Source organism: Boleophthalmus pectinirostris, unplaced genomic scaffold (genome assembly GCF_026225935.1).
Source record: "Boleophthalmus pectinirostris isolate CB_2022bp ecotype Guang Dong unplaced genomic scaffold, ASM2622593v1 HiC_scaffold_772, whole genome shotgun sequence".
NCBI lineage: Eukaryota > Metazoa > Chordata > Actinopteri > Gobiiformes > Gobiidae > Boleophthalmus > Boleophthalmus pectinirostris.
Window position 1 is genome coordinate 1 of NW_026571507.1, and position 25,000 is coordinate 25,000.

The 25,000-nt window shown below is 37.3% G+C and overlaps 4 protein-coding genes across 4 annotated transcripts; 3 read left to right on the top strand and 1 right to left on the bottom strand.

Moving 5' to 3' along the window:
- Window positions 1–3,172: 3,172 nt before the first annotated feature.
- On the top strand, window positions 3,173–17,931 carry p4hb (prolyl 4-hydroxylase, beta polypeptide). The gene is made up of 11 exons (XM_020939818.2): window positions 3,173–3,496; window positions 4,912–5,118; window positions 6,696–6,829; window positions 7,348–7,485; window positions 9,454–9,558; window positions 10,013–10,138; window positions 10,552–10,752; window positions 11,203–11,323; window positions 12,380–12,561; window positions 14,453–14,563; window positions 16,490–17,931. Exons 1-11 carry the CDS (start codon window positions 3,361–3,363, stop codon window positions 16,559–16,561), a joined length of 1,533 nt encoding a protein of 510 aa, XP_020795477.1. The 5' UTR covers window positions 3,173–3,360; the 3' UTR covers window positions 16,562–17,931.
- Window positions 17,932–18,860: 929 nt separating this feature from the next.
- Window positions 18,861–20,912, top strand: ppp1r27b (protein phosphatase 1, regulatory subunit 27b). The gene is made up of 3 exons (XM_020939883.2): window positions 18,861–19,416; window positions 19,765–19,915; window positions 20,235–20,912. Exons 1-3 carry the CDS (start codon window positions 19,185–19,187, stop codon window positions 20,356–20,358), a joined length of 507 nt encoding a protein of 168 aa, XP_020795542.1. The 5' UTR covers window positions 18,861–19,184; the 3' UTR covers window positions 20,359–20,912.
- Window positions 20,913–20,993: 81 nt separating this feature from the next.
- anapc11 (APC11 anaphase promoting complex subunit 11 homolog (yeast)) lies at window positions 20,994–22,239 on the bottom strand. Its single transcript, XM_055165460.1, has 3 exons — window positions 22,071–22,239; window positions 21,843–21,972; window positions 20,994–21,262 (listed from the first exon to the last, which is right to left on the bottom strand). The coding sequence occupies exons 2-3, from the start codon at window positions 21,949–21,951 to the stop codon at window positions 21,117–21,119; spliced, it is 255 nt and encodes an 84-aa protein (XP_055021435.1). The 5' UTR covers window positions 21,952–21,972; window positions 22,071–22,239; the 3' UTR covers window positions 20,994–21,116.
- Window positions 22,240–22,649: 410 nt separating this feature from the next.
- Window positions 22,650–24,990, top strand: LOC110173859 (aly/REF export factor 2-like). Its single transcript, XM_020939866.2, has 6 exons — window positions 22,650–22,944; window positions 23,540–23,692; window positions 23,766–23,913; window positions 23,987–24,044; window positions 24,209–24,392; window positions 24,669–24,990. The coding sequence occupies exons 1-6, from the start codon at window positions 22,765–22,767 to the stop codon at window positions 24,687–24,689; spliced, it is 744 nt and encodes a 247-aa protein (XP_020795525.1). The 5' UTR covers window positions 22,650–22,764; the 3' UTR covers window positions 24,690–24,990.
- Window positions 24,991–25,000: the final 10 nt, after the last annotated feature.

Consider the following 25,000-nt stretch of genomic DNA (forward strand, 5'->3'; position numbering starts at 1 on the left):
ACAATGGGATCCTCTTTCATATTCCAAAGGCTGATCCGGATCTGATCCAGAAGACTTTTATCACAATTTATATAAAAATGGGGGTAGTCCTTGGCGGAGGTCTGCGCTCTCTGAGTGCTTTTCTAGTTATTTCTGTCATGAATTCATTATCATAGAGCTATTACTTATTAAGAAGAAGTCATCTGTATTAGTAACTGGATCTCTACTGGCAACAGCAAAATCTGAGCTGTCGTGGCCATTGTAATGATACCAGTGTAATATGGTAAGCCTACAGAAATATGAATAAAACCAGACTTACAACAGATCTTGATTTTAAATAGGTTACATGTATTACCACATTTATCAAAATATTTTGGATTAATTGGAAGTAAATATTTTAAGTTTAAATTTGCTTTTGATCAGTACAGAAGCAAAATACATTTACTTAAAGTCAACATATCAGTTTCTGCACATGGATATCCCAAATGTAACAATTTGAAAAAACAGTGACCATTTTCACATTTTAAGTTAAATGTTAATTACACATTTATCATTTTTAAAGTATGATTTACATTACAGCTTGTTTTTCTTAAAAATCTATTATAATTCAATGTAAAACTAACAATTTCTTCTAAAAACAACAACAACAACAAAAAACATGATTTACTTTGACAAGATCTTTGTATTGGGTGCTTCACTGACAGCACTTTATTAACTTATTTCCCCTTCCTGTTACACATGATGTGGCCAAACCAACAGTGACAATGCCACAAACTGTCAGCTCTGTTAGCCAATAGGAACAGGACAGCATGATGAAGAGGAGCTCCACACAACTATCATTGTAATATTATTTATACATGGTTTACAGATAAAATACCACAGCCCTATCTTAAGTTCACAATGACACAGCCTTCGGCCTGTGTTTTGACAGAATCTAATTCAAAGCAAAGCAAATAGTAGGCCTAAGTAAACATTGATAATGTTTCATATTCATGGCACACCATGCAGACAGAAATGGAAAACACATGTTACATTGTAATGTAATCTAATACAGACTGTGTTACATTCAAAAGATGTTTTTATGTTCAGTTCAAGTAGCCTTAATCATTGATTTTCCAGCTTCCTTATTTGGCTCATCCAGTTTTTGACTCATCCAGTTTTCCAGAACCAACAAGACTGACATTTTGTCAAGGTCCCTACTGCACCTTGATTCTGCTGAAGGCTGATGTCCTTCTAAGTTTAATCATTCAAAAATCTTTTGAAAATGACTTTAACCCTTACATACTGTTTGGGTCAAATGTGACCCGTTTTGACATTCAACAGTAGAAAAAATACCCTAAACATCATTCTTTTATCCTGAAATTTGATGACTTTTCCTAAATTTTTCCAAAATACACAAAAATGAAAATATTTAAAAATGTTATACTTTTGTACAGGTGCTACAAATTTTGCGACACTGAGGCTGTTTCAGGTCAATTTTGACCCATATCTATTAAGATGGATTTTAGCTCTATCAGTGCAGTTCAAATGAAGCAAAATGGAAGTTTTAGGGAAACTTGAAACTGTGAAACTGCACACACCATGTTTGTGTGTATTTTTTTTATGGCACAGTAGTGACAGAGTTCAAGAGTTCACTGTTTTGAGATTTCCCCATGCCCCAGGTTCCCATATACAGACAACTTAGTTTTTGAAAGGGTAAAGGAGAATCTCAAAACAGTGAAAGGAGTGATCATCCTGTTTATGGAGCACATAAGCAACACAAGTCAGTCAAGTGGGAGAGAGATCTTTTCTTCTGAGTTTGAGTAAGTTCACCCAGGACACCACAGTTGTCTCGTACATGTAAAAGAAGAACAAGAATGTCGTCCTTATGAGCACATTACATATAATAATATGGCTGCAGAGGTGAACTCCTGGGAGCCTCATCATCATCATCAGCCATCATCCTTGACTACAATGCCAACAAAGGAGGACTGGGAAACCTTGACAAAGTAACAGGCACAGCTGCAAGAGCCGAACCTCCCGCTGGCCTGCTTTGCTGGCCCGCTTTGTCTATGGAGTGAGCTGAACCCGACCTGGAGGGTAAGCAGGAGGAACTGGAGGAACTGGAGGAACTGGAGGAACTGGAGGAACTGGAGGAACTGGAGGAGGAGCAAAGGTGACACCAGCTTCCCCACACAGCAGCTTCAGAAGCATTGGTGAGGCGAGTGCAGTGATCTGAACCTGGTCCTGATCAAGAAGTCACACCAGAACCAACACAAGGGCACAGAAGAGAAGGAGATACAACTTTAGCCCTGCAAAGAAGGATTGCAAAACAGCTACAACCTGCTGCAAATGTGGGAAACACAGATGAAAGTCACACACACGCAAAGTTTCCTACCACTGCTTTGAATGCACTGACTAGTTTGAAATAAACATAATGGCTGCAGTGGATAAGCATGGATATATTATAAATTCCAACAGTTCCAGAATATTCATGTCATTTTCAAATGCAATAATATATATACAAATCATAATGGCTTTTATGTTTTTAGGTGTTTTGTAAAACAGGACTATGATACTTGTGATAGTCGATGTTTTTCTCCAAAAACGAGTGTTGTAAAACTTAAAAAAATATGCTCTTCCTGCTCCCAGAAACATTATATTTATATATTACAGATATTTATTAATGTGGGATAGTCTATTTAGTCATTTTAAATAGATCTATAGTTCAAAATTTGGTTTAGACACTTACTATGAGGGAATTCTTGGTCTGGGTCAAATTTGACCCGAACCATACTGTGAAGGCTTCAGAAATGAACAGTATGTAAGGGTTAAATCTTTTAGTTGAACTCCTTTAGGCAAATTCATGGTGACTTCTGTAGTGAAGTCACGTAACCATATATCCCTCTTCTCAAATAAGTTACATCTAATAAAATGCACAAGTAGGCTAATTCAAGGTGTAGTGGTCTTATCGCATCTGAATACAGAACATATGTTTATAAGCAATGTCAATCCATTACGTGTGAATAGCTTTGTTTTATTTTTCAGTTTAAATCTCTATAATCGTGATGTTTATTTCTTGAGTGCAGTCTGCTCTCTGTGGCTGGAGCATAAATGCGGAGGAGGCAGTTGCGCTTTTCACTTCCAGGTGCCGCGCGCTCTGGTCCAGTCACATTTCAACACGAACTGCTTTGGGCCTGATAAATGCGCATGCGCACCACGGCTGACCTCCGGTTTCTGCGTGCACTGCCACGTTAGTAGCGGTAGACACAAAATACCAGCTACTCTCTCAGCCTTAAGCAACAAAAAGACCATAACCTGCACCTCTTCTGCCGCTTGTAGTCCCTCCCTGCACGGTCCCGCTGCTCCTGTGTCTCTGTTCGTAAGAAACTCGGCGCTAAAATGTGGAAGTTTGTCTTGCTGTGCGCTCTGGCTGTAGCCCGAGCTGAGATAACTGAGGAGGAAGATGTTCTGGTGCTGAAGAAAAGTAACTTTGACGAGGCCCTAAAAGCTCATCCAAACATCCTCGTTGAATTCTGTGAGTATTTTTTACCAATAAAATTATGTAGATCTTGCCTACGGTTTCTCTAGTTTTCCTAGCGTTGAAGATAGTCGCTGATGTAGCTTCATGTTAGCACGAAACTTTGACACAAGTTGCCGCTCCTATGGCAAATCTATCCCTACTCCGTCCGCTCAGGCATAATTTCCATATCTTTAAGTAATACCAACTACTCTAGATGACATAAAAACAAGTACTTTTAAATAACAAATGAGCTACCCTGTGCAAGCATCTCCCGGTGATAAGATCATAATTTATTTCCATGGCCTTTCCCTCTCCTTTAAAATGGACTCCGCTGCGTTTACTCCAAATGCGTCGTCGCCAATGAACCGTGGCCTGAAGTTCATTCATTTCGAGTTAAGGATCGCTTTGATCACGTTATCAACACACTTTATATGCCCCCTAACCATTTTTACTGACCTGCTCACTAGTCTGTCTTTTTGATCAGACCAAACAGTCTTAATACCCAAAGTAATTTTTGTTATCAAATTGGCCATTGTCTGCAGTGTTTGGTTCTCGTAGTACTATGAAAAAGTGTTGTGATTTTTATGCATGATTTGTTTTGCTTTCTATGAAGTTTCAATTCAGTTTCATAAGGCCTACTACTTTCGCGTTTGGAACACTTTGGAGATACTTGTGCGCACGGCTTGGAAAACTCAATTTCTGATTAACTGCATTTAGTATTTTTTGCCAGAAGTCATGCATTTTTACTTAACTTGCGTCTGCATTTTGGGATCCCAAGCCCCGCTAGTTGACTCGCAGTGATTGTCAAGCCTATAGCCCAGTGAGGAATAACTGGAGTCTTGTCTGTCCAATAGGCTCAGATTTGGGAGGGCCCGTGGGCTCTGGGCGTGTTCGCGTTGTTCAGAGTTGGGCGGGATCACTGAGCAGTTGTGGAGTAGGTTGACGTGTACTTAGGCCACTATTCCAAACTTGCAAAAGTTTATCTTTTTTTTTTTTTTTTTTTTTTTACTTGAAGAGACAAGGAAGTTTTTCTCTATTGTGATGCAATCTTTCAACGTACGAGACGTGTCACTTGTATGCACTGTCTGTATTAGTCATGTGCCTCCATTTTAAATAAACTAATGGGTCCCATGTCTTCTAAATTATCATCAAGTCTGGAGTGTTGCTCAGCTACACAGTACTTGCAATTTAATATTTTCTTTTCTATTAGACCTATATTAGCAGGCTACATATTGGACAATACTCTGCTATCTTAATTGTTCAAAATTACAATTACAAAGCTGTAGTTATTTATCAGCCATTTCAGCTATTTAAAAAAAAAATCAAATTTCAAACTACCATTTCACAGAGAAATATTTATCATTTTTACAATACAAGACAATAATATAATTTTAGTCGACTGTCACTTAACAACTAATTTTCTTCCATAGACGCTCCATGGTGTGGTCACTGCAAGGCCTTGGCCCCAGAGTACGCCAAGGCGGCCGGGATGCTGAAGGCAGAGGGCTCAGAAATCCGCTTGGGCAAAGTCGATGCCACAGAAGAGACAGAACTGGCTCAGGAGTATGGTGTGAGGGGCTATCCCACCATCAAGTTCTTCAAGGGAGGAGAGAAATCTTCACCCAAAGAGTATTCTGGTGAGTGCTAAATTAATTTATGTGAACTCTCATTAAACACGTAATCTTCTTTCGTTTTGATAATTAGGGATTTCTTACGTCTCAGATGTCTTTGGTCCCCTCTTTAGTGGTTTGCTGCTAGTTACCTCTCATCTTGTATCAGTCAGTGGTTTATATAAATATAGATGTAGATATAGTGACTTCTGTAGAGTTACTACTACTACTACTAGTACTGACAGTACTAGAAGCTTGAAGTATTAGACAGTATCACATGACTATTTTTTGTTTAGCTTCTTTTTAGTAAATTAAGTAAATTACTCTATGCGGGGGCCTCCATAGCCTCCTGGGAAGCATTATCAGTTATAACATGCATATAAAGGTAATAAATCACCACATAATTCCTAGTAACATGGGAATATTGTAAAGGCCTTTTTATATAAATACTACTGTAAGTATTATTTAAAAAAAAAAAAAAATGTATTTGACTGCAAGGTCAACATGTCATCAACTTGAATCAAGCTTTTACTATCCTCTTTACTCCAAAGACCTTTTTTGACAACCTGATGTAACAGTGAGTAAGCTCTCCTATTGCTAACACATAGGAATACAGCATAGACAGCTTCTCCTACTCATAGCCTGACTAGTCCCAGTAATTTGAGCTATCACAGCTTGGCCAATCAGATTTATGCAAGTCTTAAAATGGGCGGGGCAGTGTGGGCACGTTCCCCTCATGCTGCTTACAGTGTGGAGCAGAGATGTGCAAGTCTTCACGTCGTCCCGGCTGTGGTGGGAAAAGGGGAGGGCTGAAGTGGAGGCAACAGAAGTGCTACTTTTGCTCTTGGGCATTGTTGATGAATATGTAAGGCAACACTTAACAAAGTAGCTGTTTTCAAAGTTGCTGTCCATTCATTAAACTTCTATAATGTGTAATCAAGGGCTGGGTGATTTAAAAGAAAAAAAATGTTTTTATATTTTTGGCCTTATGTTGGTCAATCAGTTCCGAGGTCCCCCTCGAAACGAGATGGCGAGACATCTCAAGGGGCTTATCCTCCAAATAAATCAATTCAAATATCACTTTTTTAAAAAATTTTTTGACTCATTAAAAACAATGTCTTTCAGTATTTATTATTATTTTTAACATGAACAAAACAGACTTTAATCAGTGCTGCTTAACAGGAAAATGGTACAATTTATCCCTCCCAAAGTTTGAACTTCAAACGCATGGTTTTACTGACAGTGAACTGGCTGTAGACCTCACAATTGAAATGATTGTGTAATCACAACTGATTACTTCTTAATTTCCAAATGAAGAAGCTACCTTCTTATAATGAAATGGATTTCTTGCCTACTGTTTTATCATTTTAAGTTTTGTCTTGAGTGTTAAGGTAAAGATTTATTACTGTAGTAACTAAAGAGTTTTATCTTGGAATAATTTTATGGTTTTGCTGTATTGATTTTGTTACAAGTCGTCCTACAGTTTTTTGTTTTTTTTTTATATACTCATTTGTAGTATAGATGAACCCAATAAAGGATCTGATCTGATTTCTTTCTTGTATTAAATGACTCTTCCATCAGACTGATTGTATTGTTCCTTGCAGCGGGCAGACAGGCTGATGACATTGTGAACTGGCTGAAGAAGCGCACAGGGCCCTCTGTTGCCCCACTGGATGGAGTCAGTGGAGCAGAGTCTCTCATCGCTGACAATGAAGTTGCAGTCATTGGGTTCTTTAAAGTAAGATTTTGGTTTTGTTTTCTTATTGTACTATTTTTTTTTTTCTACTTACAAATAACAGAAGTATAACTCTGTTTGACCGTATGGACTGATTTGTTGGCATAATGTGATAATTGATTCAGATATGGACACATACAGTACTGTATAATACTGGTTATGCAAATTGCCCCCAATAGAATGTTTTGAATTACAGCTCAATTAGGGAAGAAATTTGTACAACTCATAGAGCTTTTAAAGTTAGCCCAATAATAAATTATTTATTTATTTATTTTTTTGTTTGTGTTAATCTATTCCCCATCCTCCCTCTCCTCACCTTTGCTCAGGCTTACCTGTGCTCTCTGGTTGTCTTCTGTCAGGCCAAAGTTAGGCCACTATCAGACCACAGCAACACAGATATCATCTAGTGGGTTTATGTGAGAATGCAAAATGGCCGAGTTGGCTAGTCTATTTACAGATGGAAGCTTTAATATTCCTTATTAAATTGTCCGCATTACCTTATTTGATTTTTATTTTTGTAGGATCCAAAGTCTGCTGATGCCCAAGCCTTTGAGAAGGCAGCAGAGGCCATTGATGACATCCCCTTCGCTTCCACTTCTGATGATGCTGTTTACTCAAAGTTTGAAGTGAGCCAGGATGGTGTTGTCCTGTTCAAGAAGGTAGGAGTAGTACGTGTACCTTCTCGTAGTATCCAAGTACAGTATTTAAAGCTGGTACAATAATTACAGTGTTTATTATTAGCTACTGAAGTCATACTGTTGATTTGAATCTTTGTAATGTGATGCTGTTGACCGAACAGTGTCCGCAGGCTATGCTATTCTTAGCTTGTCTGGGGTGTCCTAAAACGTGTATGAAGTTGGCTCAGAGGATACACACGAATGACTTGCACATGTTGACTTAATTTAGGCAGCAGTAGTAAGTGCAAGACTAATTGCAAAATATATTCATTTATTTGAAGTTGCATATTTTACACATTTATGGTTACTTTATCCATTTGCATTTGTGATAGTAACAAAAAGAATAGAGGTAAATGAGGTACATGTTAAAGCTGATGTTTTGTGAGGTAAGTCATCTTGTCCAGGTTATTTTATTGTCAATTGAGTAGCAGGGAAGATGAATTTTATTTAACTTGTGGTGGTAGATATCATATTGGTGATACTTGAATCTCAACATTTATATGCCATTTGGCAGATTTCAGATTTCAAAATTCAAAACTGATGGCAGTTATGGGTGTAATCCTAAAAATATCAAAATGGTTATTTTTATGTTTTGTCCCTTCAAGAGCATCCAAAATTTGTCACCTGCCTTTAAAGTATGCGTAAAGCCTTGTGACTCGCCTACCTGCTTTTTCTCTCATCTCATTAAAATACAAGGATTTGGTGTGTATCGGTTTTCTCATCTGTAATCAGAATATGCAAGCAAACCTGTTGCTTCAAGCCAGATCAAAGGTTTCTTTTATTGTTAGAGAAATGAGCATCATGGTTGAACTTATGTGTTGCGCCATTTTCACAACACAAGTTTTCTGTCAGTACAAATTGGGCAAGCAGGTAATGAGAGGCCCCTGTTATGTTACAAGAGAGAAATTTTACTTGGTTTCAGTGCAAACTATCACAATTTCATGGCTACCAAAATGATTAAGTTATTATCAATAGTTCAGTCTTCTCTCAAATGTTTATGCCCCTGGACCTACTCCTAAATAATTTTTATTTGTCAGTCATAAATATTTGCAATACTTATTTTCAGGGCTAGTGTGTGGGAAGTGCTTTTGCATACTCCTATTTTTACAAGAAATGCCCTTCAACCCACCCCTAACAATTACTAACCAGTGTTTGTGTTCTGTGAATAGAAACTTAAAAGTGCGCTGTGTAACTTATCTGGGGGTGGGATGTCTGCCAATAATTTTCTCCATGGTGATTGTTTATTTGTTTATTGTTTGCATGCAGTTTTCAGTAGTCTGACCTCTATTCATTATTATTATTTTCATTATCATATTTGCATGTTTTTATTGTTCAATCGTGCCTTGAAAAACATGCATTCTTAGGGTTGCCTCCCCACAGATCTGACCTTTGATTTGGCATGCTAGAGTCCCCTGTCAGTCTCAATGGAGCTAGACACATTTAATGTCATACTGTCCAGATCTGGTAATACTCCAGAGAGACGAGCAGGCCACAGACCCCCCTCCAGAAAAGTTCAAGTGCACCTTTTAGCTTTGTTTTCTGATATTGCTTGTGTGCATCCTCTGTTTTTAAACCTTATTTTTTAATATAACCCCTGATTATAGTAACCTTAGCCTCTGGCATTCATCAGATAAACCCTCTGAAAGTGTTGGCTCACTCTTAATAAACAGCTGGCCTCTTGGACTTGTTTACTGCACCCGGTGTTAAGGGCTCACAGTGCTTGTGAGAGGGTATTGAGCCTCTGGCAAAGATCACTTTTCAATTGTGTGCCAGGAAGTAGCTATTCTTAAAAAAAGCATCCCTGTCCACATGTCAACAGGGCAATGAGAGCAGTAAAAATAAATTTATCTATGGTAAATCTATGTACGATGTTTACAGGCAGATTATACAGGCAGACACACAACAGCTGACTGGATAATTAGATCTGGTTTGTTTCCATGTTGTTTCCAGTTCGATGAGGGACGCAATACTTTTGATGGAGAGCTGACTAAAGAAAACCTCTTGGCTTTTGTCAAGGCCAACCAGCTGCCCCTGGTCATCGAGTTCACAGAGCAGGTACTGTAATGTTTTTCACAATTTTTCAGCATGATTTAATAAAATGTATACACTGTTCTCACTGTACCATATTCAGGACTGTATTATGGTACAATTGTACATTTTATTTGTAATCACAGTATGATGTATATCAGTAATTGTTTAGCCTGTAATTGTTTTTGCTTGAATATTAATGCACTTTTAATAATTTTTGTTATGTTAAGCCCTTTTATAGAGCACGGTATATACACAAAGTAGTTCCACTTCATTTGCCTTGCCTACTTATCCAACCTAACTTGGATTCAAAAATGTTTTGCTTATGAACAGTGGGGCCAGCTGTAGCTTAGAAATGAATGTCCATGCATATTGCTTCTGTGTCATTAGGCAAGACACTTCACCCACTTAACTTTCAGTTTCAGTAGCAAAGCAATTTCTATGACTGTGGATTAAAATAACTGTTTTTTGTTCATCTCAGACTGCTCCCAAAATCTTTGGAGGAGACATCAAGTCCCACATCCTCATGTTCCTGCCCAAAGGTTCCTCAGACTTCCAGGTGAAGATGGATGAGTTCAAGAAGGCAGCTGCAGGATTCAAGGGCAAAGTAAGTAAAATTTTACACATTTTTTTTAAAATTTCATTCATAAAATACAAAAGGCATCAACACTGTCATAAAATGAAACATGGAAAAAAATAAAAAGGAGCAGAAAGGAGAGCCTGCATCAAAAGAGAAAAAAAAAATCTCTACTGAAACTACATACTCATTCGAGCAGGTATCAAACTTTGCTCCACTGATTTTCTGTATGGATTTGGAATGGACTTGATGTTTATCAGAACTAGTAAAGACCACACATTAATATTAAATAGATGGAACTATTATACTGTTTGTGATGAAAATTATATTGTTTTGAAGGGGAATTTTAAATTATTCTGACACTGATTATGCCTTGGTATTGAAATTGAGTTTTCAATTGTACTATTGGGTCTATACATTTTAATATTGACCTTTTCCTGCAGATCCTGTTCATCTTTATCGACAGTGATGTAGATGATAACCAGAGGATCCTGGAGTTTTTCGGTCTGAAGAAAGAAGAGTGTCCTGCCATCCGCCTCATTACCCTGGAGGACGAGATGACAAAGTACAAGCCTGAGAGTGATGCCATCACAGCAGAAGGCATTACGGAGTTTTGCACACTGTTCACTGAGGGAAAACTCAAGGTAAAGCATCTACTGGGCATACTTTATTTTTAAGCAAATTAACCAAGAAATTGGTTTAGTTTAGTCTTTTCAAGATGTGTGAACTCATGCTTGGTTTGAGCTCGTTCAGATGTGGTGTATGAGTAAGTCTGAATGCACCCTTGATCACAAATATTGAAGTTTTACTATGTCCTTACCTTTTTTTTTTTAAACCTCAACTTGCAATGGAATTACTTGGATACTACTACAGAACAATATTGTATTTCCACTAGAGAAGTTTTACAGAAATTTGTTATGGAACAATGACGGCTATGGATGGTTTAAAATGCACTATAAATGGTGTGCTATAAAGGAAAACTTCTCAAAACTGAATTTAAGACACAATTGAAAAAATTTTAAACGTTTGTGCTAGAATTGATTGTAATTTTCACTGTAGGATTGTTCATACAGTAAATGTTTCTATATTCATAGCCTCACCTCATGAGCCAAGACATACCTGACGATTGGGACAAGAACCCTGTCAAAGTCCTGGTTGGGAAGAACTTTGAGGAAGTTGCCTTCAACCCATCCAAGAATGTCTTTGTTGAATTCTGTAAGGATCAATTTATAATCTTTGTTTAGTATTCTAAATCCGTAATATACCTAAAATTGACCTGGAAATATTGTTATCAAGCCAGTGTAAATGATAAGCCTTTCAATCCTGGCATAGATCTCACATTTGATCTCATCCAACTTTACCAAATTATTTTAGACACTGTTAAATGATCTGTTGAATGATCTGGTCGAGTATAGCTCCTGGATTTTGTTTATGGTGATCCACATCTAAATGTGAACTATATTTGGAGGAATTTTCCATGGCTGCTGTATAAATGTAGTCTATAGTGAAGGGGGCATATACAGTGGGGTAAGTCCTGGGGAGTTTTCACAAATCTCAAAAGGGATCAGGCCAACTGTACTGTGCACGTGCAAGCCCCACCAGTGTACTGCTGCCAGACTATACATGACAGGGCAAAAGTATAGAAGATTAATACAAATGGTATTTTAGGGTAAGTCTGTGTTTTAAAAAAGCATATATAGACAATTGAATTGATAATATATTTTAAAAGCATTGACCTCAGTCAAGGCCCTTGCTCTAACTAACTCTTTTAAAAAACTGTGACCCCAACTCAAGATCAAATGTCAGATTTTATAGTTTGTGCCCATATAAATGTTGGTATTGTCCAGTGTTTGTTATTCAGTCATATGTCCTTAGCCGCTTTACTCACCAGTGTGTAAAAAATTCTTATCCATGACTAACTTTTTTCCTATCTCCGATATTTATTTTAAACATTCAAGATACAATATTATTTGTAGACTAGACTGATGGATAGGGCTGCAACAATTAATTGTAATAATCATGAATAGCCATTAATTGTTCCATTTCTGATGTTCATCAATAATAGAATATATCCAGCTAGACTAGATTTTAGATGCTTTCAGTCTTCTTATTTCAACCTTTTTGTTTGGTTAAAAATGTATTTAAATCTGAATGCATAATAGAAATATCGTTTGACTAGCTGACTTACCCAAAAAAATCACTGAATAGTCATAGTAAATCATAGTTTATTTATCAATTACTGTACTATTTAATGTTATAACACTTTTTCAGATGCCCCTTGGTGCGGACACTGCAAACAGCTGGCCCCTATCTGGGATAAACTGGGAGAGAAATACAAGGACAATGCAGACATCATTGTTGCCAAAATGGATTCCACAGCCAATGAGATTGAGACAGTCAAAGTGCACAGCTTCCCCACTCTCAAATTTTTCCCTGCAGGAGATGACCGCAAGGTGAGCTCCAGAGTTAAACTATGGTCTAAAAAAGAGGTGGGCCATTGAAATATTGATCATGTGAATAGTGTTTTGACAGCAAATTTTGAATATTCAGTTTATGGTTCATAATACATTATGGGATAAAAAATATTTAAAAAAACAAGGTAAACTTCAAAAATAGGATATAAAGTGATATTTCTGAACTTTTGTGGGTAATTTTAAACCTCATCTAATACAGTTAAAGATGAATTTAGACCCATTTCAGCTGTACTGAAATAATATTATCTTATTATGGGGAAACTTGCCACCCCTAGTCTAAAATTGGGACATTGGGCCACAGCTAAAATATAATGGTGACAATTTATGCAAAATTACATCACATCAATTCAATATATGCTTCAAATAAAGTGATGTGCTTTTGTTCTGGCCATATGAAATCAAACTTTCTGAATGATAATGACAAGCTTTGTGCACCATTAATGTCACTTAGTTGAAGAGTGGGAATCTACTCAGCAATAGCAATAGAAGAAAATTTTAATTGTACTCTGGTTTGGTCTCAATTTTAACACTAAAATTTGATATTGTGACATCTCTGATCTATGGGTAAATATTTGACCATTGCTTCATTTTACCGAACCAATAAGCAAGTTTATCTTTAAAGTTGTGAGAAAGTGATCTGTTCTAAAATGAGTTACCCCCAAGTTTCATTAGTACCATGATAGAACACGTGCAGAAACCTAAGCCGCCTTGGCTCTGTGTTACATTCTCTTAATCTTGAATGTTAAATAGATTCCTGCTTGTTGACTTGTCTTGAGTGTTGATTTAGCACCTGTTGAAGCCCTACACTAAACATGGGTTATTGTCGGTTATATATATTGGCCTGATATAAAAACATGTGTTGATCTTTAGCGAATGGGAGAAAACCATTTTAGTGCCAGTCTGTGTATCCATGTGTCATTCCAAGTTTTCCCTCAAATACTTGAGATTTGTCTTTTTGAACAGACTAATTAGGATAATTTGGATAAATCTGACTGTCCCTTTTCACATCACAGATCACCGACACAAAAGAATATTAGTTTTTGTGCATCATTTTTATAGCAATGTCTTAACAATACATCAGGAATTGGCAAAAAACCTGCCCAAAGGTTAGTGTTGCACAAAACCTGAACAATAAAAGGGCAGAAATTTAACTTTATAGCCTTGTTTGGAAAATTGCTCTAGACGTTTTTGTTAATTTTTATTTTAAGTCAGCTTTGCTGTCAAGGTTTTTGCTGTTATTTTTAATCATTTTAAATACGTATACTCCAATATTGTAATTTTGCGTATGTCCAAAACAACAATTGGACCATATTTATGGAGTACCATTGCCAAATCTGGGGATCTGATTTCTGCGTGAAACTTGCTTGATGAAAAGATAGAAAATACATGTTTTTTTTTTTATCTATAAAATGTATTTATGACTTTAATGGCAGATATACTTTTTAATCTTTTTTTTTTTTTTTTTTTTAAATCAGCATAAAAATATAAAAGCAAATAAAATGTATAAAGAGTAGACTGTTGCCTGTCTACCTTGACCCATTTCTGGTAAGTTATTAACCTGCCTTTTTAAAGTGAGTGCCAGGGGTGTATTAAGTCTTTGGCACGTTGACACCTTTGGTCTACAGTTTCTCTCCCCTCACTCACATGTTCATTCTCATAATATCTGAAGTGAAGTGCCTTTCTATTCCAATTTTATTCAAATGCTGATCTCAATTTCTAGCATTTTATATTACTATTCTTTTTTCTTTTCTCTTTTTTTTTTTTTTTTTTTTTAATTGGTGACATACTGTCAAATTTTTGAGCAAGTAATTTGCCCTTAAATTATGCATTTTAAACATACTGTATGTATATTACATTATTTTGTGTACAGGTGGTTGACTACAATGGAGAGAGGACACTAGAGGGCTTCAGTAAGTTCTTGGAAAGTGGAGGTAAAGACGGAGGAGCCCCAACTGCAGATGATGATGAAGATTTGGAAGAGGTAAGATTTGACAAATAATAAAGCCTCCTTATTCAGAATCACAATAGGTTTCATTGCCATTTTAATCGTGATTACAATTATTGCTCAAATCAATTGCAAAAAATGGTTTGTAAAGAGAAAATTGCATTCTGGTGCTTGCTAGTGGTATAATGGTTTCAATCACACTTGTGTAAATAATATAAATTAAAAAATATATAATTATATGGATGCCAGGGCAAATCCACTTGTCTAATCTATAGCTGCTTTTAACTAGATCATGACACTATCAAACTTTTGGGATTGTTATAAGCATATGAGCAGCCCAAAATATTGACTACCATATTCAGCCCTTCTCTGTAGACCTCAATTGTTTGGTTTCACATTTCCTTGCTTACTTTTTTGGGGAAGATGGCATCATGTCTGTTCTTTAAATACCACAGTAACCTTAGGAGTTGCATAGTTGTGGAGATGACTGACATGTGTAAACAAAAACAAGATTTTAATGAGCTTTTGTGGGAAATCTTGCCATACCAACGACTTCATCACCAACCAGAAGTCCAATATGCAGTAGAGTATGGCCTCCCACCCTTGGCTTAAATTAAATTGATTTAAAGGTATTGTCCTATGAAATTACCATAGAACAATATATTTTTTTAGTTAGTCTTCAAGATCTACTTTAGTCACACTTCAAAATCTGCATATTGACATTATATATCTTATACATAGCTCAATTTCAAACTATAGTATGTTATAAAATAACACCGGTCAAAGAGCAATAGAAAACTATGAGTAGGATAATGATGAGCATGATGTTCTCAAATTTGCAATGCAATTGCTGCAATGAGAAACTTATGATGTAAAAAAATATAATTTTGAAACATGAAATGCACTGGATTCTTCATTGCTATTGTGTTGCATATTCAATATTTCCGATGTTAATGCAAAACAGAGTTTAATTCAAAAACATTATTTCACAAATCTATTCTAATTTCTTTTCAGAAAAATCACAATTGAAATTTTTATTAAAGTGGTAATCCTAAAGATTTACTATGGCTTATATTCACTAACACCTTTTCCCTCCATTGGCTTACTGTATACGCCCCTTTCCCAGAATACCTTTGGGCTGCCCTCCACTCTCCTCTCTAATGCCTTGTGCAGCTGTCAGCGGTGTTTACTGGGCTTTACACTGAGACCGGAGCACCGTTAAGAGCCACACGTGCAGAATTTCCCTCAACAGTAGCAGCCTGCTTCCTCTGCACCCTCAGCTGTCTGAGGGCAAGACTTAAAGCTATTGTTGTGCCAAATATACAGCCATTTGTCAAGTGGTGTATGGATGCTATGCTAATATGACCGCAAAGCTCTTTCTTTATTTTTGAAGGATTTTACAAGCTGACAAATTCACGATCATTTGTTATTCATTAAAGTCCGGAAAATTGCTATAATGGCAAACAAAAATGCAGGGATGTAAAAAGAAGCATGCAAATACCGGTGACAAAAAATGCTAGATATGTGTGGTCTCTTGTCAAATTGACGTAAATTAGAGATTCTGTGTGCATTTAAACTTGCACATACTAACGCAACTTACTGCAGAAAAGAAACTCAAAGCTATAAATAAACCGGTAGGTAAACCGCTTATTCAAAGGTGTGGTACCCAACTTTATTCTTGGAAGTGAGTGAATTGTATTTTTTCTCCCATGGAGATTTTTAAAATGCAGTTCTAAAGTTATGAACACACACAAATTCATGTCATGTAATGTAATAGTTGGATGTGGTTTAAACAGTTCCTCCTCTTCATGTTTGAAATTTGGGTAATGTAGCTTTAATGATTTATCTATTACTAACTGTATTTACAGATGGCCCCTCGAGATTCCATAACAAGTACATTTCTCCACTGAGGGATAAATATACGGTTCTGTTCTCTCCTTAACCGCTTGTTTTGTGCTACAGGATTTGGACGATTTGGGCGAGGGACAAGATGATGACTCTGACGGAGAGGACGATGGACATGACGAGTTGTAAAATAAAAAGCAAAAATCAGGAGAAAGGAGACGTGTCCCACCCGAAACCAGTCACCATCACTACCTTCACTTACTTTGCCCCCTCCCCCCACCCCCATTCCCATTTTCTGTCCCATGAACATATCCCCTTAAGGGCCAGTCAAATGCCAGATAGTCCTTTGCCATGGGACCGCCAGCTGCAACTCTGCTACTGGCCAAAATGGGATGAAGAGGAAAAGTAAAAACTCACCTTTTTTTTTTTTTTTTTTTTACATCTACGTAGGAGACCTCAATGCCTTCTCTACAAAACGCCACATCAGCTGTTTGCCTATATTCAGACCAAATGTAAAAGTGGCATTGCAGTTTATTTATCATCAAAATATATGTCCTTTTCAACCGTGTTTTGAATACGCCTTGTGCCATTGTTCACTGTGGGGCCATGGGCAGAATTGAGTGTAACATAATCCCATCTAATTGTCCAATCTTTTTGTCCTTTTCCCTTTGATTTGAATGCAGAGGACCAGGTTTTGTGGTTGATTTGTAGAGCAATTCCTCAGGGGGACATGGGGATATCCTATTGGTGTGTTTTTGTATTGAATTCAGCACCCTCTGATCCTGTCTAGCATATCACAAAGTCCTTTTCCCCCAATTTGTAACCAAGACCAAGTCATTTTACTTTAGGTTGGGAAGCCTACATTATTTTGTTATTTCATTCCCTTGTCAACTTCCCGATATAGTCTCCTCATTTCGCATTGCTGCTTGCGTTTTGTAAAAAAAAATAGAATGGTTAACTTTTTGGGGTAAATCGTGTTATTTAATTGCTTTCACTGAGGATTTTTATAATTTAGGTTTTGTCATTTTTAATAGTGTTGAAATGTGCCCAGTTCTAGTGCGTTGGCCTTGTTGGGGGCCCTTACACACAATTTTGAAGAGTTCAAACTGAAAACTCTTGATAGGTTGCACTGCATTTATGCCTATTTGGAGATTTACTACTAAACACACAGGCAGACTGGTGCAGATTACTGGTCAGGCTGGTCTGAGAAATGTGTCTATTAATACAAGAAAGGGAGCAGTTGCATTGCCCTATCCCACACTCATGTACGTAAAACATCCCATTTGGCTCTACCTTGTACCTTGTTGCTGCAGTGTGCTATGGGTGCATGTTTGTATTGAGTGAATGGTAACTGTGTGATGAATATACTTTGTGCATTAACAGATGAATGAATGTGTGTACTTGTGTGTTTCTGTATGATGGGAAGGGTCAGCCTCTAGGGGATGGGTATAACAACTGTACAACTGTGTGGGGGAAAAAAAACGCAACTTAAGCATTCCATCATATTCAAATTGATGTGGAAACGTGAAATGGTGGCCAATAAAAATATGAAAAAATTACAGATGTTTACAGTGTTTTGTTAAATTTCTGTTGTCAAAATTTGTCGGGTTTCTCTGTGAATTTTGTGTCAGTTGGTTAAATATGATTGCCTGTAATTACACTATGGGGGCAATTAAATATCCATACAAAATGATAACCCTTGTGGACTCTGCAACATCTACCAGAAAAGTTGATTTAAAAAAATGTATGACTAAGATAAATCATAAGACCACTTACTGCAAAAGTTGTGTCATGAAGATAATATAGGCCTAGTCTAAGACAAAGTGATGTTTAGCAAGATCTAAACAATGACTAAATTATTCAATTAGCAGAGAAGACAAAAAAATGTTATAGAAAATGTTAGATCCATTATGTCATTATTTATCCATCAAGTTAATGGTTAAAGAGGCACTGCTTGATTCCATGGATACACATTGCTTGGTAACAGTACCAGGCCAAGATCCAGGTCAAATCTGAACAATCAAGCTCGCTCACAGGAAGTAAGCATGATTTGTGTGTATTTTTTTCAAGTAATAAAAACTGGATTGAAATAAATTTGAACTAGATAAGTTGAATACCATACTGTGGACTTTTAGGCAAATCAATAATATCTCAATGGGGAGAAGCACCCCCCACCATCACAAGTTACATAGTGCACCTTTAATGTGATGATGATGCTATTCTAGTAGTCAACAGGGAAACCATAGTCATTGAGAAAACCCCTTCTAGTGACTTCCAGCACTGGTTAATCTTAGAATATGACTGTGTTTATGTGGACTCTTAGTGGTCAACAGTGTATGAGCTATCTCACCTCTACATGGCCCGGGATTTGGCACTTACAGTCCAGCAATGAACCACTTTTAACCTACCCGGTGTTTATGCGACATGACCACAGCTGCCCCCCTCCCCATTCCTCTTCAACCCTTTGGGATGTCACCACTTCCTTAAGGAGGAACGCTGAGTAACCTGGCACTAACTGAGAAGGATAGGACGATGTGCGCTGCGTGAGGGGGTGGTTGAACTTCAGTGGGAGGGACTTGGGACAACAGTAACTCATCTTCTAGATCTTGCGACTGGATGTGCAAGCTGCCAGCCCTGAAAATAGATTGGCTGAGGGTATAAAGAGTCGAAAGGGAAGGCCCAGTCAGACAAGCTAAGATTGCCTCGGAGATAAACTACTAAAGCTATTAACCTTCTGAATCAACCTACTTTGATTTGATTTTGCTGGAGTTTTTCATTTGATTTTACTTGCTTGGAAGGACAGCTATCAACCATGATGAAGTACTACCATTGTCCAGTAGCTCAGACCATTGGCCCCAAGCCTTACACCCAGGATTGTGGAATCCCAATTACCTGCAAGAGAACAGCTGAGTTCAAGCCAACCCGCAATGTTCACTTCCCAAACGACATAGTGTTCCAGGACTATGTTCGACAGGGAGAGATAGAGAGGATCGGACTCTTCATCAGATCCAAAAGAGTTACTTTGGATACCATCTACCCCTCAGGTAATGACCAGCTCTACATTGAAACACTTTCACACACAATGCTTGATATGGTGCTTAAATTGAGGGGTCTGAGGGGAGAGTTTCTGGACAGAATATACTGCCTTCATGTTACTTATCTTTTTATGTTTTTACTTTTTGGTCAAATTGGTAAAATTTACTAAAATATGCCATTGCAAAATTTGTGAGCTTCAAGGGTAGATACAGGTGGCATTTGTTAATATGTTAAGGCATTAGGTTAATATAAGTTTTCTTCTCAAGTTTTTATTCATCTGAATAAAAGTGGCAAAAAAAATTCCATAGGTTAAGAATACAAATTAAAGACTAATATTTCTGTTTCTTTCAATTAAGGAATGGCCGCTATTCACGAGGCTGTCCTGTCTGGGAATCTTGACTGTGTGAAACTGCTGGTGAGCTATGGAGCAGACATCCACCAAAGAGACGAGGAGGGCTGGACTCCTCTGCACATGGCTTGCAGCGACGACTACCCTCACATTGCAAGGTGAGCAGCCTATAGAATTAATACCTTCAGCGTATGGACAATTTTTTGCCTTTTCTATAGAGTTGTCCACTTACACATTTTTAATTCAGTTTATTTTTGGCTTTGAGAAACATAACCTACACCAAGTCATGTGCCAATTTATCTTAAACTACTAAAAAAGCATTACATTACAACTTTCACACCTTGTTCAAAACCTATTAATGCACAGTTTACGTCACAGCGGTAAGGCAAGCTGGAGAACGATCTGCATGCATTCTTGCACATCACTGACCTGACACCACGCATACTGACATTACTGGGGCGGATTTTGTTTCTGCAGGTACCTTCTCTCTATTGGAGCAGACCGGAACCTTGAAAATGACTGTGGAGAGAAACCAGAAGATCTGATTGACCCAGATAGTAAGGAGCTGTTGGAGCTTTTTGGCCTCTCTGCAAATGACTGAAAAGGACTAGTTAATCTTGTGTTATAAACCACATAAAACCACTGCCAAGTTCTGAAGTTACATGGCGGAAAAGGGCGGACAGCGCCACCATTGATCAGCATCCTGATTTTGCAAGCTTTTCCGATCAAGAATTCAGAAAATTGAGGGAGAAAAAGCAGTGATGGAGAAAGGTTGGTCAAGTGAGAGGCATAAACTTGCCTCCAATGGGGTAGAGCCTCAGTTATTTTAACACCGCAGTGAATCTACCATGGTATCTGTAGCAGGTCGGCATGTTGTGTAGGACTTAGGAAGGCTTTGAATGTTGTGAAACGCGATGCTGTTATGCTCATTTGGTTCTTTTTCTGAGCTAGAAATAGCAAAAAGCATAAATACTGTTGTCTGTCTTAAGGGTCAATGTGTTTACAATGTAAAAAATGTGTGCAAGCATGTTTTTCCTTTGTGGGGACTATATCATTTTGTATACAATTTTGTTTTGACTTGACTGTTTTGCTGTAATCTACCATTCCTTTTTGTAATACACTTTATATGTTTTTAATAAATAAATATAACAATTATTAAAACTGTTTGTTCATTTTAAATGAAACATTTAAACTTGCTGACCATGTAATCCCATTTCAATAGATAAAGAAAACAAATAATGTTTAAAACTTTTTAATAAAACATGAATAGATTAGTTGCCAGAATATCATCCACATGAAAAGATTGAAATACAAAAACAAATATTTACAGACAATACACAAAATGACCACTTCTCTGCCTCATTCTTTGAATTTCCACTCCTGTCTGCACATGGGGCACTGCTGCTGAACCTGCTGTGAGTTCAGCCACTTCAGGATACAGTGCATGTGAAAGCAATGAGAGCACTGACCCCAGACCAGCGGGCAGTCATCCCCAGGGACTTTGCCTAAAAAATAAAGAAATACTTCCTAATCAAAATTATTATTGGGCCTTTACATCATACAAAGCTGCACAAAGGAAATACAGAATTATTTGCATGCACTACAACAGATTTAAATTGATGCCCTACCCTATATTACAAAATAGTGTTTCCACTTGTCACAATACTAAATGTCAATCTTGATTGGAATAGACATTTCAATACCGCAATAATAACCAAACTGCTAATTTTTAAACAACAATGCATTTTTATACCATGTGGTCTAAGTAAAATATAAGTTGAAAATAATTCTAAAACTTCCCAAAGAAGGTAAAACTGTAATTAGCATCAGATGTTTAATTCTTTTGACAACCCTAATTAATGTCTGATTATTTAAAGCTGTTATTTTCTGCTTTTTCGCTGCTTAGATACATTAGTTGACATGTTATTTATTTAATTTCTGCTGTTGTTGTAACCGAGGAAAGGAGGACAGGGACAATGAACTCTAAAACTAACCCAGAGCTGCACATCCAACCAGGAATTGCGGAAAGTCCATTCATTGATGAAACCAAAACAAAAGTGCTAGCAAAACCAGCTGATTACTCACAGTCAGGACAGCAGCCATTGAAAGGCATCCTGCAAATGCCACAGTTTTCATCGTTCGCCACCCACAACCACGAAGCCACGCCGTTCCACTGTCGGATCTTTACCTTCATTGTGTATAATCCAATTCTAACCTGGAAAGTACCAAAAACATCTCAGACTGGTACCTGAACTAGCAACTTTTAGCTAGCTGCTGAGAGCTATCCAATCTATCGTGCCTTTGTTTACCTACCTCGCCGAGTTAAAAAGCCACCGAAATACAATCTATTAATTTTAAAACGTTCAGGCTGCATGAACTCAATCAAAACCTTAAGAGATTTTAGACAATTTCATGTCTCAAATGTAATGTGTCTGTCTGCATAAATAAGTTTCTTCTTTGGGGAAAAAAGTAGCCAAGAATAGTTTTAACCACGCTGTCCTGCCCCCTACAGTAACATAAACGGCAACAACTAAACAATGAGAAATGCTATTTGAAATAAAATTTTCACCTCAAGAAAAAATCATATTTTCCCCAAGAATATACCTGATAATCCAATATTTACTATTTTTGCTAATATATTAGATTTCATTGATAATCAAATGCCATTGTCTATAATGACCACGAGATGGCAATCGTTTCTCTGAGAGATTATTGTATTTTTATGCTGAATAAATGAGCAAAATATAGTGTTAAGATTTAGTGTAAGATTTAATAACACACACACACTGGTGTTGTTAAAACAATATTTAAACAGAATACATAAAAAAAATAAAAAAAAAAGAATCACTGGGAAGAGTTGTAACCCCGTGATCTCATTCTACTTCCGCAAACTCTTTACGTCACGTCCGTCTCTTTCAACATCGCGCCACCGCCGCTCATAAAGGGTTTTTGTCAGACGCAAACTTCATTGTTCAACTTTGGATCATCGTGAAATTCAAACTCCACGATGTCCGACAAAATAAACATGTCCTTGGATGACATTATCAAGCTAAATAAGAAAGGAGGCTCTGGAGGAGGTGGGCGCCGCGGACCGTCCAAAGTACCACAGCGGGGAAGTTCAGGGCGAACCGGCGGCCGACCGAACAACACTTTCAGGCGGAACAACAGGCCCGCACCGTACACAAGGGTAAGATACAACTACTGATCAAACTCTATTTATCTCTCACTGTTACACTCAAAATATAACCTTGTTTTGTGTCGAAAGTAAGTTAGTTTTGTTCATAGCCCCACGAACGACTTGACCATGTATTGAAAACACGACATTCTGTATTAAAACGGAACTGGAAACACGTGATAGCCAAGGTTGAGCTCGTCAGTACTTTATTGACCACTTTAAACGTCTGAAATTTAGAAAACGAGGTGGCTTACTAAACCAAAATGGCGGCGTGTTGTTTGAGGAAGGCCATTATTACTCATCAAAGTGGCTTGTTTACCAGTAGTGGAAGCTCACCGTTGATTCTACATATTTATTAGTACAGAAGTGATGAGGATATGAATTGTCTGTATTTCTGCGGCCATAAATCGAGTGTGTTTATCAAATTGCACACTTATCTACTGAGATGATAAGAAATTAAATTTAAAAAAAAAATGTCTTTGTCTTCGTGTTCAATTGTATGTTTCAGGCACATTCATACTGAGATGTTTTTTTAACAGGGTGGTCTCGTATGCATGTGAATATGGTGGAGCCTCTCTGCAAATGCTAATGTCCTTCACTTTCACAGCCAAGAGAACTACCAGACAAATGGCAGCATGACAAATTTGAAGAAAGTTTTGGTGGCTCGAGGAGACAAGTTTCTGCAGGAAGAGCTGTGGAGAGTGGCTGCAAACTGCTCATTTCCAATCTAGACTTTGGTGTTTCTGAATCAGATATCCAGGTAACTGTTACTCATTGGCATTGGTTTTCATTTTGTGATGTCTAAGTGTTAACGTTTGAATATTGTGTTACAGGAGCTTTTTGCAGACTTTGGGGAGCTGAAAAAAGCATCAGTACATTATGACCAATCTGGAAGGAGTAAAGGAACAGCAGAAGTCATCTTTGTAGATAAAGCAGATGCCTTAAAAGCAATGAAGCAGTACAATGGCGTCCCACTTGACGGTGAGGACCTCTTGAAATGGACATGTGTTTTGGGTACTTTGAGCATTTGTGATGCAATGTTGAATTATTTTAGGTCGACCAATGAAAATCCAGCATGTGGTGGAGGCACAAGAAGAAAGAGTTGCATCAAGGTAAATTGGGAATGAAGTACTCATAGATTTCATTTTGTTGTACTCACTCTGATTGAAGATTTGTGCATCTATAGAACCAATTAATCCAAGTTAAATAAAACATGGGAATAATTTCCATTATCCATGTCATTTAAAGCTTTTCCTCAAACCTTCTTTTTCCACAGAGGCTTTGACAGAAGCAGACTCGGGCAGGCAAAATTTGAGAGGCCTGAGAGGAGGCGAGGTGGTGGTGGAGGAACTGGTCGTCGCGGAGGTGGCAGTAGCAGCAGAGGTGGAGGACGCAGTGAGAAAAAACCACAACTTTCAGCAGAAGAGCTCGATGCCCAGTTGGATGAGTACAATGCCAAGGTAAGAGCCTAGAAATGGAGGTGCTTGCAGAAGTAGCAGTATTAGCATTATTTAATTTTATTATTTCATATCCCTGTTCTATTTAAATGTACTATCTAGTTTGTTTGTTTTTTAAGCAATTTACTCACTTTTCTGCTTTAGCCTGTGCCCTTTTTATTTTATCATAATTCATATTTACTATTGATTGTTTTATGTTGCACTTACCAGAAGTTTGAATTGTGTTCTCTGAAAATGGCATTAATAATATTTTTTAACATGCCCTTTTTCTTTTTGCAGTTCCAGATGGACACCAGCTAAACTCACTCAGGAAAACCTTTGAGCAGTTTTTACATTTTACTTTTTTAATCTTTTTATTTGGGGGGTCTTAGATTTTTGTACATAGTTCAGATCTATTGTATGTGCACCACAGATATTGTATATTGATGGTTTCCATGGATGTTTATTACTCTTGTTTTACAAGCTCTTTACTATTAATGTGAATAATTGCAGTAAGCATTATTTTACCATGGTTTTTCAAGTGTTGTGAAGCAGGGCTGTATGGACTCATGAATGCCATTGTAACTGGTTGTATTTGTGACTCATGTACATTTTTATTTTTTTTTTATTTT